The sequence below is a fragment of the Cuculus canorus genome, chromosome 5 (assembly GCF_017976375.1).
Source record: "Cuculus canorus isolate bCucCan1 chromosome 5, bCucCan1.pri, whole genome shotgun sequence".
Classification (NCBI taxonomy): domain Eukaryota; kingdom Metazoa; phylum Chordata; class Aves; order Cuculiformes; family Cuculidae; genus Cuculus; species Cuculus canorus.
In genome coordinates this window covers 30,514,444-30,528,634 of record NC_071405.1, presented here as the reverse complement: position 1 = coordinate 30,528,634, position 14,191 = coordinate 30,514,444, and the positions used below count along the sequence as shown (strand labels likewise).

Sequence of the window (14,191 nt, the reverse complement as noted above, 5' to 3'; positions counted from 1 at the left end):
ACGGGTGCCTGGTCCCTGTGCCCCAGACCCTCAGTTCCCTCATCCCAGCTCCAGCCCTGCCACCCCCAGCCCCTCGGTGGCTCCCCAGGTCCTTGAGAAGGAGACAGGTGCCCATCCCAATGGGAACTCGTGTTCACCCATCAAGTGTGTGTGTGTGTGTAGCCCCTTCCCCAGGGAATGGCTCAGCTTTCGCTCCCTCGCCCAGAGCAAGGAGCTTCCAGAAAGTTCTGCCTGCATCTGCCAGGGCCAGGGAAACACGGCTCAACCCGACGAGCCTTTAGGGTTTCATAAAGCTATAGGAGAAACCAGAATGTGGGCTCAGAAGGAGCACGATCCTTTTCTAAACCCCAGAGGCAGGGTCCTGACTCCCACCCGTGTCTCGTGTTTAGGACTCGAGTGATGCCCCGGTGGCACAGGAATGGAGGAGAGCATTGCCTTGTCTTCTACGGAGGCGTGAGGGCACAGCAGGGCACGTGTGAATCACCCTGGATGTGCAGGTAAAGTCCCGGCTCCATCAGATACCGCTCTGCGCCATGCTGCGTTCACCACTAACCTGTAATGCACAATAGTGGAGAAAAAGTCATCCACGCCGGGGACACCGCAACAGAGAGCTGTTTAGATGACCATTTGTGATTTATTTTGTAATGAGTGTGATTCCATCTAGTACAAGGGAATTTTTGCCCATTACTATCAGTGAGAACATGTTTTTTGTTATGCCTATAGCATAATTGCAGCAGTCTTTGTTATTTAGTTATGAAACTCTCCTCCATCTAATCTAAACATAATGTATGCGGTTTCAGAGGTTTCTTAAACTGTTAACTCCTACTCAGCTGTTTTTCTGACTGGCAATCGTGGCTCTACTGTGCCTCTAGATTTGCACCTACCTTGGGGTTTTTCTTCCATCATTTTTAGTGTCATTGGTCATCTTTGTCATTTTTTATGTTCATAAGGCCTTTTCCACGATGAACTGCTATGCAGATCACTATGGGCCTGACTGCAAGATCAAGACGCTCAGCAGCTCCTAGTTTCTACAGGCACTCAGCTCACTGGAAATGATCAGTACATTTCAACAGTCTGCCTAAGAAGTGTGAGAAAATACTCTGAGGATAATAACTAGGCAAATATATTTTAAGCAATAAATGTAAATGTGAAGAGAAGTTTCATTTGGGAAGTTAAGCAGATGCATTTACAACCAATTCCTTTAATCCGCTGGTATATGAGTGTTATGTTTCATTTTTAGGTGCTGTTCAGTTGTCAATTAGGAATTGGAAACAACTCAGTTGTAAATAGCAAACCACTTTCTCTTGCTGTTTCTGAATTTGGAATATTCTTACAGATTTTCAAGATGTTTATCCCCTGATTCTTCAGGTTCACCTTACATTCATGAGTAATTTCAGAACACACGTTCACTAGCTAACACCCATCTTCTCTTGCATTTGTACGCTACACAACATTTATAATTAAGCCTCTTAGGAAGTCAGCTGCATGGCCCATGATTAACTTCCCTTAATTCTTTATTGCTAAAGCCCAGTGCAGAGATCTCCGGAGTAATCATCCCACCTTTCTATGCTGAGCTGCAGAACAGCAACGTAGCATGTAAGTCAGTATTGACTAAGATACCATCCCAGCATGGAAAGTAAATATTGGTGCCTTTATCGCAGTCTAACAGGCCATACAGGCTTATCCAAAGAAAGTATTCTCTCAGCAGATGAGCTAGATAAAACGGTTGATCAGCGGCTGTTGACACAGGGTGCAGCATCTGTAATTAAGTCACTAGGGAAGCTGGGCTGGGATGCTGTAACAAAGGTAGGATCCAGTTTATACACAGCTTTCAACAAATCTTAAAATGCTGTCTGAGTAAAGCAGTAACAGCCACTTTGGACTTACTGCATGCCAGGAATTTGTCAAATGGTGGTGAGGGAAAGGGGGTAGAGGGTATGCTGTCAATTAAACACGTAAATTGAATATATTTTGATTGGTTTGCTCCTTTTTTCAGACAAAAGCTCTATGAAGAAGGGGTGTCTGTATTGGAAGTGCTATAGTAAATGGCACATTAAGACTACTACCAGTTTATAATAATGACTGGTATTCCCTGTTCTGCAAGACTGGGAGGGAAAGAGCGTGTCCAATGAACAGAAACGGATCCTTCGATCCTTGGTTCTTGAGGTGACCTTGGCTACAGAACATTTATAGCACGGAACAGTTGATTGCTTCTCTGTTTGTGTAGTAATAGATTGTGGAATAAGACAAAAGGAGCCTTCAGTACCTATCCTGATTTTTTTTTTTAAGAAAAACACCGCAAAAAATAGGGTATAATGTAAGAAAATGTTCTTAGTTTTATTTCTTTCATTCTAAATTAAAAATAAAACCGGAGCATTTCACATTAAAAACATCCACAGTCAGAACTATGTTTGCAGATGAGGTAATACTCAAAAATTACATTTATTTTGAGGATTTTGGTTATGATTTTACACTTACATTCATTTAATACTTGCTGACTGATAGCATTACTTGCAATTAAAACTATTCTTAAGCATGAGCCTTCTGTGGAGCTAGTAAAACGTAGGGGAAGATGTTGTGAGGTCAAAAAGGCAGAGGAGACCTGGAGAGAGGATTTGTTCTTTGATCCGGGAGATAAAAGACTAGACTTACACGGATGCTGAGCCTTTGGCTTCTGCTGGAGATCTGTGTACTCAGCATCTCAGTCTATCAGACCTGGAATAACTTGGAAATCTGGCTGGCAGCCAAATACAACACATTTTTATTTGAAGCAGCCCATGGTTTTTATTTTGTAATTATTTCCTCTATATGTATATCATTATTTTTAAAATCCGAGCAGTCCGGTAGTGTGCACGCGCTTCCCGTTGTCGGGGTGAGGGTACTGGTTGTGGTGCTGAAAGAGCTATGGTGGGGAAAAAGTTCCAGCTGATGGTTCCTGAAATTCACAACTCATGTCAAAGGAAGGAACTCCGCAACTCTGCTCCGCATTTGCATGGGTAGATACGTGCTCTGTTAGGACAGGAGGATAAACTTGGGTACTCTTGTGAGAAATACACGTCAGAGGAAGGTAAAGAAACTACTACGTGAAGGTGAAAGTCAGATCACATCAGTCCCGGCACATGGAAGGGGGATTGGAACTGGGTGATCTTTAAGTTCCCTTACAACCCAAACCATTCTATGATTCACATTATTTCTGCCAATAGTGGGATTCTCAGCTGCCTCTTAACTTTGGGACCTGCTTGTGTTCCCACAAAGAGATCAATGGAAGTCACTGTTCTCATGAATTTCAGGGGAGCTTTTGTGCTTCTGCCTTCAGCAGGAAACCGGCCACTCGCCAATAAAACTTAAGATGGGGTTTTTTTGGCACATGACAAGAGCAGGAGACTTGCTGCCTTTCAAACTAAACTGTGGAAGAAGCCCACGGTGTTTTAGGTGCTGGGGTGAGCGATGGGCCCTTCTCCTTCGGAATCCACAGCCACTGTCCAGCCAGCTTGGTCCAGTTTGTCACTTGTGTCATAGAGTCGTAGAATCACTAGGTTGGAAAAGACCTCTTGGATCATTGAGGCCAACCATTCCTATCTGCCACTAAACCCTGTTCCTGAGCACCTCGTGTACCTGTCTTTTAAATATCTCCAGGGATGGTGACTCCACCCCCTCCCTGGGCAGCCTCTGCCAGTGCCCAATGACCCTTTCTGTGAAAATCTTTTTCCTGATATCCAGCCTGATCCTCCCCTGGCGCAGCTTGAGGCCATTCCCCCTTGTCCTGTTCTCTGTCACTTGGGAGAAGGGGCCAGCGCCCACCTCTCTACAACCTCCTTTCAGGTAGTTGTAGAGAGCAATAAGGTCTCTCCTCAGCCTCCTCTCCAGGCTAAACAACCCCAGTTCCCTCAGCTGCTGCTCATAAGACTTGTTCTCCAGCCCCCTCATCAGCTTCACTGTTCTTCTCCGGACACGCTTCAGAGCCTCAACATCCTTCTTGTATTGAAGAACTGAACACAAGATTCGAGGTGTGGCCTCACCCAGGCTGAGCACAGGGGCACACATCACCTTGCTGGACCTGCTGGCCACGCAGGTCACCCAGGACATGCCACCATGGAGCCACAAAGCCCTTGTTTTTTAGGAGGGTGGGTTGTTACACCCGTTATGGAATCCCCAATCAAGGCGAGGAGGCTCAGTGGGAACGGGGTGGCCGTGTCGGTGTGCTTTGGCGCCGAGACAGAGGCGGGGATGGGCTTCCACATGGCGACGGAAGCAGGGCCCGTGGCGGGGTCACCGCGGGGTCACACCCCGGCCGAGCGCTCCGCACCACCCCCCGCATCCCCAAGATGGCGGCGGGCCCGCGCGCGGCCGGCGACAGGGGAGCTCGCCCCGCCCCCCGGCGCCTCGCCCAATGGAATGAATGGGCTATAAATAGCGGCCAATGGCGCGGCGCGCGCGCTCGCTATAAAAGCGGCGCGGCGGCAGCGCCGCGGATTCAGTCCGGCCGGGGTAGCAGCGTGTGACGGTTGTGCAGAGGAGCGCTCGGTGAGTGCGGGGCGGCGCCTCACGCCTTACCTCTTAGAACATGTATATGTAGATATTTATTTATGTTTCTTTTGAGCGGGGTGGGGCCGGTCGCGTTGAGGAAGGGAGCTGGGGGCTCGGCGCAGGTGCGCACCCGCCCTAAAACCAGCTTAACCCGGTATTTAGCAGGGTAGTTGCATACGGTCGCCCCAGCCAGGTGCCCCCTGGGGGAGTCCTCTGTTGTATAATGGCTCGCCGGGATATTCCCAGCGCTCCCAAGCAGCCAGGAGCTCCCGAGATCTTCGCACCGGCTGCAGCCCGGGGCATCGCGGGGCAGTGTAGCTCACCTGCAGCCCGGGCACAGCTCGCCCTGCTCCCCCCTGCTTCCCTCGCAGCTCGCCCCCTGGCTTCTCCCCCCACCCATTCCCCCAGCTCGCTCCCTGGCTTCCCCTCCCCATTCCCCCAGCTCGCCCCCTGACTTCTGCCTCCTCCCGACTTCTCCTCCTCCATTCCCCCAGCTCGCCTCCTGGCTACCCCCCCCTAATTCCCCCACCTCTCCACTTGGCTTCCCCCACACTCCCTGAGCTGGTCTCCTGGCTTCTCCCCCCAGTCCCCTTAGCTAGCCCACTAGCCTCCTCCCTTTCCCCTGCGGGGTCTGCCCGTGCTGCCATCGCCCTGCGCCCTTGGGCGCGTCCCCTTGCGTGGGGATGCTTAAGGAGAAAGGATGGTTGGAGGTGAACAACTCCTATTCTACCCTCCTTCCTGGCTCTTGTGGAAGAGCAGTCAAAGGCGTGAAGGGCACAGGTGGAGCCGCAGCCAAGGTGACCTTGTCCGGGCTCTTGCCCCAGGCTGTGCGGATGCCCCAAGCCCCCTGTGATGGGCTTCCCATCTCTCTCCCCCAGTGACTGCGGTAGGGACAGCCATGCCCTTCTCAAACAGCCACAACCTCCTGAAGATGAAGTACTCTGCTGATGATGAGTTCCCCGACCTGAGCCTTCACAACAATCACATGGCCAAGGTGCTGAGCCTGGACATGTACAAGAAGTTGAGGGATAAACAGACTGCCAGTGGATTTACCCTGGATGATGTCATCCAGACTGGGGTTGACAACCCAGGTAATGGCTGGGGACTGTTAGATCTGCGTAACGATCTGTTCTCCCTCCTTACTGGAAGTGCTTCTTGACTGTGGGACCCAAGGCTCTCGAGCTCCTGTGAGGTGTTGAGAGGTGGCTATGAGTGCATGGCTGTGTTACAGGAGGCCTTGTTCTATCAAGCCGTGTTCCTTGCTGTGATCTGACATATCCATTCCCAGACACTTCAATTATGTAACTGCTCTGCTAAATACTTTCAATCCGCACCAAAAAAAAAAACCAAAAAAAACCCTAAAGCGAATGTGTTCTAATTATAACACAACCAGTGGGAGAGAAAAAAAAAAAGTGGGCTTACATGGCAATTCTAAACTGGTTATGTGATGTACTCTAGCACTTCTATGAAAAAGGGGGAGCAGATGTCTTTGCATGTTAATATTACAGTGTTTATTTTCACTCTAGCAATATCAAAATGGCCCAACTAAATAATCAGAGACTGTCTCCCGAGGAGGAGTACCCGGACCTGAGCACCCACAACAACCACATGGCCAAAGTTCTAACCCTGGATTTGTACAAGAAACTGAGAGACAGAGTCACGCCCAGTGGCTTCACCCTGGATGATGTCATTCAGACTGGGGTTGATAATCCTGGTAAAATGTGTTGAGAATATTCTGTGTGAACCAGCTGGAGTAACTGGTGTTTTTGAATATGGTGACTTAAAACTAGTCTTGTGTATTTATGAGCAGAAATGCAGCTCTGGCTGTAGCAGAAGGAACAAAAAGCAAAGCATGCTTGCTTACAGCAAAGTGTGACTGTTTAGACGTAAAGTTCTATGCGGTGGTCTAAATTGGCTGCTGAAAATGGATGTGCTGTGCATATTTGTCCTAAACAGAGCTTGGCAAATGAGTTGTTTGTTTAATGGCAACAGCTATGGGTTTCCATAGCACTGCATTTGACTAACTGGATGAAGTGTAAAAATGTAGGGTCTCTGCGAATGTTTTTTATGCATTTGTAATTGACCAGAACTACAACTAAAGAACTTGCCTGGTTACTGCTGCGCTGGAGAACAGCCAAACATCACCCAAACTTAGCTCTTCTGACTTTATTACCACTCCAGGCCATCCCTTCATAATGACAGTAGGATGCGTAGCTGGTGATGAAGAATGCTATGACGTGTTTAAGGAACTCTTTGATCCAGTTATTGAAGACAGACATGGTGGCTACAAACCAACCGATCAGCACAAGACTGACCTGAACCCTGATAACCTGCAGGTATAAACTTTTGATCAATTACTGGTATTTCTGGTCTGAGGATGGGGTTAGGTTGTTGGCAGCTGCCTAAATTGATTACTCGAGCTCTGTCCCTTCACTTTGACCCAGCACAGACCCACAGGCTTTGTGTCCAGCGCTGTCAAACTTAAGAGGCTGCTGCTGCAGGATGGCAGTGGATGGGTAGAATGAGGTAGCTGGCATGCGGCAGGAGCTTGCTTCATGTGCTGCTGCTGCATGGGTTGTGCCAAACATGTATTTCTGTGAACTGTAGTAGTTGAGGTAAACGAAACTCCTAGGAGTCGAAGACTGTCGTAAAGCTTAACACTTACTCTATCTGGTCTTGGGTCTAAAAATCACTTGGTGGTGTCATCCTACAGAACAGCTATTGCTATGGCTAGGAGTAAGAGTTTCTGCCCATTTTATGGATTTCAAATGTTATTATAGGCTCTGAAGAATTCCTAATGCCATGTTGATTGGCTAGCCAAGAAAATAGTCCTGAAGTAAGACACTGGTTTGCAGGCCAATAGTCAGTATCTCCAGTTTAAGGTCCTTGCTTAAATGTACAGGAGCTACATGTATTTAGGGCAGGTATCTCGTCAACAGAGTTGTACTCGCTGGTTTCTAATCTTGTAGGGAGGTGATGACCTGGATCCCAGTTACGTGCTAAGTTCCCGTGTCAGAACTGGTAGAAGCATCCGTGGATTCTGTCTTCCTCCGCACTGTAGTCGAGGAGAGAGGCGAGCTATCGAAAAGCTCTCTGTTGAAGGTAAAGTGAGAACTGGGTGCATGGGGGAAACTACTTATGTCCTTTGCACAAGGGGCGTTCTGTGGAGTTTGCAAATGGGGCAGTTGGCAAACGCTGCCCCTCTCAAGATTTAGTCTGAATGTGGAGACTTGCCTGAAGAAGGCTCGTTACGTTGCAGCTGCCTCAGCATTGCAGTTTGTAGCTGAGAGCAAGAGCACGTGTCAGAGGGAAGTTGACCTTTGCTGATCTTGAAAGCCTCTTTTGGTGTGTGTGAGGGAAGAGGTTGGTTCATCAAGGCTCAAATTTGAAATATAACAGGTATGTAGCAACTCCAGGGCTTGAGTCATAGTTGCAGTATTTCGTGGCTGCTTTTAATTGACTTTCATTAATGCTCAGTTTGCTTAGAGGTGCTGTCTTTCTCCAAATTGTGCAGTTGACTAGAGTAAGGGTAAGATTTTGGTGGAATTCCTCAGCTGCAGGTTTTTTCTTTTGCCTCCCAACTCCGTTAATGAAGTGAGAGGGAAGGATGCACTCAAGGTGCTGTTCTGGAGAGAGTGTAGCTGTTTCAAAATGTCTCAAGGGCAGGGTAACAGTCCTTGACTGGAATAATACTGTTTGTTATATTAATGACCTTGATTCTCCTTGGAAGAAAGCACTCTGCTTCTCCAGTTAGGCAGGAGAAAAGATTCTATACTGCATATAAGGGAACAAAGGTTACTTGTATAAGCCTGGAAGGTGCAGACAAATCATCTGATACTTACTGCCTTAAGTTCTGTAATGCTGCGGAGGCATTGCCATTGCAGATGAAAGCAAGGGAGGAACCAAACCCAGCAGATCAGACATTGCTGTTCTTTGTGTGTGGTCTCTGAAGTGCTGGGAATGTCTAGCATCTTTGGTCCCATCCTAGGAATTACTCTCTATTTCAGCTCTCGGTAGTCTAGAAGGAGATCTCAAGGGGAAGTACTATGCGCTGAGGAATATGACTGATGCAGAGCAGCAGCAGCTGATTGATGATCACTTCTTGTTTGACAAGCCAGTTTCTCCTCTTCTGTTGGCATCTGGGATGGCACGAGACTGGCCTGACGCCAGGGGGATCTGGTGAGTATGTGTGGAAGGGAGGAGTCCTACAAGGTCCCTGCAAAAAGAAAATCTTGCAGTTTTAGTTGTGACTCATACTGTTGGGCAAAACAGCAGCTTCTGAACTCGTGTTATGGAATCTAATGAGAAATTCGTCTGGTGTCCTCTGGGGAAGTTGCATCTAAATAAGCAGAATTTAGACAAGTGTTACTGTGGACCACATTGGGATGGTAGGAACAAGGCAGCTTGGTTAGCCTGTAACCAGAGATTGCCTGTCCAGCACAGGCTTGTGAAGCACCAGACAACAGCTGAAGCAGTTTACGAAAGTAGATAACATTTAAAAGAGTAGATGCGTCACTACATCTAGCTTCTGTCCCAGGAGCCTCAGAGTAGCTTGTGGTAACAAACCATAGCATTGGCTTAGCTCAAACTTGATTCTGTAAGCACACTTGCTCCATTGAAGTCTTGCAGAAACTCACTGATGCTGGACCAGTATGGCTTTACCTGTACTGCCTCTAGAGACTTTGTGACATGAGGTGACTGATGCAGAAGTGCGGAATGGAAGGATTCTGGATGAAGGTCACCTACATAAAACTCCGTATCCCAAGAACTCTTCTGCAGCATAATTAACTTGCTCCCTTGTAAGCTAATGGCTAGGCTTTTATCGGCTGGGATACTCTGATCTTATTACTGTTAACTGCTTCAGTACAACGCAAAGGAAGCATGCTTTGTTTCTGTAGGTCACCTTTAAGATTGCATCATCTACCTGCAGATTGCCAGCACTAGATAGCGCTGTCATCTGAGCATGACTAATCTACAGGTTTGAAGTGTAAAGTCTCAGTGCTGTCTGCATAAATAACTTTCCGCAGGTACTAGTTAATTGTTGATCCTAGTCATAACGAGAAATTATGAGCATGGTAAATATTGGTGGTAGTGCTTGCTGCCAGCTGCAAGCCAGGGCAAGGGTGGGCTGACTGTTGGTGTTCAGGGGTTCTTATGGCATCTCTGAAAAGCCGTGATCTAAAATTAATAGTAAACTTGTCTTTGTTCTCTGATCAGGTAAAAAGTGCAGTTTAACAGTATCTGACAAAGTTATCATGAAAGGTTTTGTACATTGTCAAGATGGTGTTGTTATGAACATTGCTGCACAGGGCTGCCTCAAAGTCTGTACTGATCACTTCTGTGAGCTGCTGAACAGGTGAAATCTCTTAAATGTGTAAACTCTGGCCACAGGTGAGCTCCAGATGACTGAATTTTGGGGTTTGAGCCTGTAAGACTGGCTAATGTCATGTTATTACTTATTCTGACCTGTGTAGATGAAGGCCAATTCAAACTCTCTTGAAAAGAGCAAGGTAAAAACTATGAGCTTAACTCTGTTAGGTCCTGCATGGATGGAAGTAGTAAGATTAATTTCTTTGAAGAAGCAGATAAGTGAGCCTCTCGAAACAAAAGCTACAGTGCTGATTAATTTGGTGCTACTACAAATATCTCAAAAGTGTCCAATGGGACAGACAGCGAGTTGTTTGCGTTTTCTTCTAGGCACAATGATAACAAGACCTTCCTTGTCTGGATCAATGAGGAGGATCACCTTAGAGTTATATCCATGCAGAAGGGTGGCAACATGAAGGAAGTATTCACCCGCTTCTGTACTGGACTAACACAGGTAAATCAATATTGCATGAGTTGTGTGTTCAAATTGTGTGTGTTTTTCTGGTTAGAGCTGAGAATGCAAACTCGAATTTCAAGCCCCCTCCCGAGTCCTGCGTGGTGGTGCTTCATGGCTTGGGTCTCAGAACACCCTGATGAGTTAGATGCAAGGATTCTGAAACGGCTGTATTGGCAAAGCCTTATGGCTGTGCAATCTAGGATGTCCTCTGATGTGGCACCTTATCCAAGTGTCTAAACTGCACTTAAAGGATTTCTACGTGGTTCTATAAACCAAGCATTGAGAAACCCTGGGTGGGAGGAGAAATTGCTTGACTGTGGATGGGCAAAGCTGGGCTGAAGTTTCTAGGCTGAATGTTTTTTTGCTGCTTCAGATCTTGATATGAACTTGGGGCTTACCAGCCTCTTCCTAATCTTACCAGATGTGCTGACTTGATATGTAATAAATCCAGCTTCCCAACAGATAGTGACTTTGGATTTAGCAATGTAGCTTAAACTTAGCCTGTCTCACTGCTAGGAGCAAGATTTAAAGCCTTAAAACCCCCTTGTTGGTGGCCCTCTTTTCCAAATGGAGGGGGCTTTATGTGGCTGACTTAAATAGTTGTTCAGACTGTTGTGGCTGTTGCTATGTTACTGGAGCTGCAAATGAGCACTAATGGATGACCTACATCCTTCAGGCAGAGAACAATCTCTAAACATCCATTCTCTCTATTTATAGATAGAAACTCTCTTTAAGTCCAAGAACTATGAGTTCATGTGGAATCCACATTTGGGCTACATCCTGACCTGTCCATCGAACCTTGGAACAGGGCTTCGTGCTGGTGTGCACATCAAACTACCAAACCTTGGGAAACATGAGAAATTTGGAGAAGTCCTCAAGAAGCTTCGGCTGCAGAAACGAGGCACAGGTGAGAGGTGATAGCATGACAATAGCTTAGTCAGGCTGCCCTAAGATACAGGCAGAAGCCTGGCTAACAGCTAGAGCTGTATCTTGGTTCACACTACAGTAGCTGTTGGACCATTTGAAGGGTATCCTTGTAAAGCATATGGAGAGAGAACCAAGCCTTAAAATCATATCTTGGGGGAGCTGGGGGGCATGCCATTGTGCTGCTGTATGTCTGGCTGTCTAGGTATGGCCTGTGTGGCATTCTGAGCACCAGAGAAAGGTGAGCCTGGTGGCAGCTATTACTGTTGTAAGCAGAAATGGGAATAGTGATTTAACTTCTGGCTAGGAAATAGCTGCAGGGAGAACTCCTGACCACAGGTTGGACTGCTTATGGGTTGAAAGAATAAAGAGCTGGCCTAATGGCAGGTTTAGTGGCTGATGTTGGCAGCTTTATCTTCCTGCATGTAGGAGGAGGCAGCAGTGGCAACTTGTAGGTCATCATTTTTCTATGTTCCCACCTTAGGCTAGTGAGGGAAGAAAGGTAGGCTTGCCTGCTCTAGCAGTGGTCAGGGTACTAACTAAATCTCTTGCTCCAGGTGGTGTGGACACAGCTGCTGTTGGAGGAGTGTTCGATGTCTCCAATGCTGATCGTCTTGGCTTCTCTGAGGTGGAGCTGGTGCAGATGGTGGTGGATGGTGTGAAGCTGCTCATTGAAATGGAAAAACGCCTTGAAAAAGGCCAGTCCATCGATGACCTCATGCCAGCTCAGAAATAAAGCACTTTGTTCTCATGTTTCCTAACTTATTGGATGAATAATAAAAAGTCACTCCAATTCAACTCCCTGGGCTCAGAGCCCTCTTAGTTACACTGTAGAGAAGTCTTCCATCCATCTGTGTTAGAGTTTATTTTTTTGATGGTTGAGATGTTGCTGAAAACAAAATAAACTATTGTTTTGGCTTGAGATGTCTTAGAAGTGTTAACTGAATGTCTTTGAGATTTAAGTGACTTGTATTTCTTAGCTGTGCTGGGTTGGTTTTGTGTGCTAGCACCTCTTCCTGGCTGTGCTGCTGCAGTCTAATGTGGAGTTGTGGTTAAAGAAGTGTCAAAAATGAATCTTTAACTTGATTGTAGTTGCTATAAGCTTGAGAACTAGTGTTGAACATGAGTCACTGCAAACATGCCCTACTTCTAAGGCTTTGACTTGTGTATCTGCTCCTGGCATCTGTAAACTCATTATCCTGACTGCAGCAGGCTAGGCTGGCTCCTGTAAGGGAGGGAAGGCAGATCAGGGTATGAAGGGTTCCTGTCTGAGACGGATCCTCTTGGAGCTGCAAGGGAGTGTTCTGAGGTCAAGCTTTGGCCCGTAATAACACTGACACTAAGCTAATTTGTGGGGAGATCATATCTAACCTAGAAAGGTGCAGAGGGTTGGGCTAAGCAGGTAATTGCTTTATGGCAGGCAAGGAGTAAGGTGAAAGTTAGATGAAACCCACACTTCTTTCCAAGTGGTTTCAGCTCAGCTGGGGAAGAGGTGGGGGCTGTGAGCTGCCAGTGATGGGAAGCAATCAGATAACTGGATCTCATCAGCTGACTTGCTTACCCATGAACCTGAAAACAAGCACTATAGTCAATTAAAACATGTTAAATAGTTGGTTTTATTTTAAAGTGAGTCTGGCTTGCAAGGCTCTGGGAGTGAGCTTACAGTGTTCTATCAAGTACATCTGTTCTTCAGAATGGCTGTAGTCACTGCACCCATGCGCAGGCTCTGTGGAAGCATCACCTTATTAACCTACAAGAGCAACAGTTTCTGGAAGTACTGATAGGTAGGAGTGTTAGGCCCTTAGCAACACTAGGTTTTGCAGTTCATGCAACCTGGGAAGCAGATAGCACCTGCTCAACAGCTCTACTCACTGCTAAAACCTGGCTTTTTATAGAGGGAGAATGATGCAAGGTTGATACATAGCTTCGCAGCGTGCAGCTTTATATAGGCTTGTGGAGATAACTGCAGCTTTCTTTTGTCAAGGCTGTGCTATTTATGAGGCTGTGATTGCAGGCTGTCACTTAGCTGAAGATATGGCTTCAGCTGGGTTCGAGTAAGATAATTACATTTTGGTGAGGGAAACGCTGAGTGAACATCTCGGATAAGTAGTTTGTTTTTTTTTTTAAATATAGCTTTCTACATTATTCAGATTTAACCTGGTGGGAGAAAGGGAATCACATGTAAGAGTTTTATTCTGTGCTGGAAGATGTTCCTGTCCCTGAGGTAATCAGTACAGGGATTTTTGTGTACAAGGCTTGCAAGAGCAGGGAGAGGAAAATGGTGCAAGAGACAACCGGTTGGTTCTGTATATTCTTTAGATCCCCCTTGCTGTGTTTCCTGTTGTTGTTGACTGACGCTTGGCAAATAGTTGGTGCTGCCTCTTGTAATCAGAGTGTTCATTTAGTGGTGCCTCTCCTCAGCACAGCGTCGTTACTATGCTCACAGTGATTATCTAATGGAAGGAGCTGCCTGAAATCTTGTAAAGTTTTTTTTTAGCTATATCAGCTGGACTAATAAAAACATCTCTCTCCTTATGCATCTTGTTTCTCCTATGTCCATAGACCACTGGAGCTGCTGTATCTCTGTCTCATTTCGGCTCCTGGGTCTCTGCAGTTCGAGGCAGCACCTGTAGCTGGCTAAAAAATTGTGGTCAAAGCAGCGAGCTAGTCTTCTATGCTTCGTAGAATGGGTTGGGTCAGAAGGGACCTTCAAGATCATCCAGTTCCAACCGCCCTGCCACAGACAGGAACACTTCCCACTGGATCAGGTTGCTCAAAGCCTCATCCAACCTCCCTTGAATACCTCCAGGGAACGGGGTATCCACTACTTCTCTGGGCAACCTGTGCCAGTGCCTCACTGCCCTCACAGTAAAACATTTCTTCCTACTATCTAAGTCTCCCATCTTTCATCTTAAA

The 14,191-nt window shown here is 46.7% G+C and overlaps 1 protein-coding gene across 3 annotated transcripts; it reads left to right on the top strand.

The window, feature by feature from the left end:
• Positions 1-4,424: 4,424 nt before the first annotated feature.
• CKB (creatine kinase B) lies at positions 4,425-12,197 on the top strand. Of its 3 annotated transcripts, none has more exons than XM_054067898.1 (8): positions 4,425-4,524; positions 6,054-6,241; positions 6,709-6,863; positions 7,497-7,629; positions 8,535-8,706; positions 10,225-10,348; positions 11,069-11,258; positions 11,833-12,197. In XM_054067898.1, exons 2-8 carry the CDS (start codon positions 6,064-6,066, stop codon positions 12,009-12,011), a joined length of 1,131 nt encoding a protein of 376 aa, XP_053923873.1. In that variant the 5' UTR covers positions 4,425-4,524; positions 6,054-6,063; the 3' UTR covers positions 12,012-12,197. The 3 variants fall into 3 exon arrangements, with proteins under 3 accessions (XP_053923873.1, XP_009557422.1, XP_053923874.1); XM_009559127.2 differs by lacking the exon at positions 6,054-6,241 and adding an exon at positions 5,406-5,618 and having other exon boundaries at positions 4,445-4,524; XM_054067899.1 differs by lacking the exon at positions 4,425-4,524 and adding an exon at positions 5,486-5,618.
• Positions 12,198-14,191: the final 1,994 nt, after the last annotated feature.

Excerpts from the sequence above, each read along its gene's own strand:
- CKB (XM_009559127.2), top strand. The coding sequence starts at position 5,426 with ATGCCCTTCTCAAACAGCCACAACCTCCTGAAGATGAAGTACTCTGCT. Across the intron at positions 5,619-6,708 it reads GACTGGGGTTGACAACCCAG|GCCATCCCTTCATAATGACA; the intron begins GTAATGGCTGGG and ends TTACCACTCCAG. Across the intron at positions 6,864-7,496 it reads TGAACCCTGATAACCTGCAG|GGAGGTGATGACCTGGATCC; the intron begins GTATAAACTTTT and ends CTAATCTTGTAG.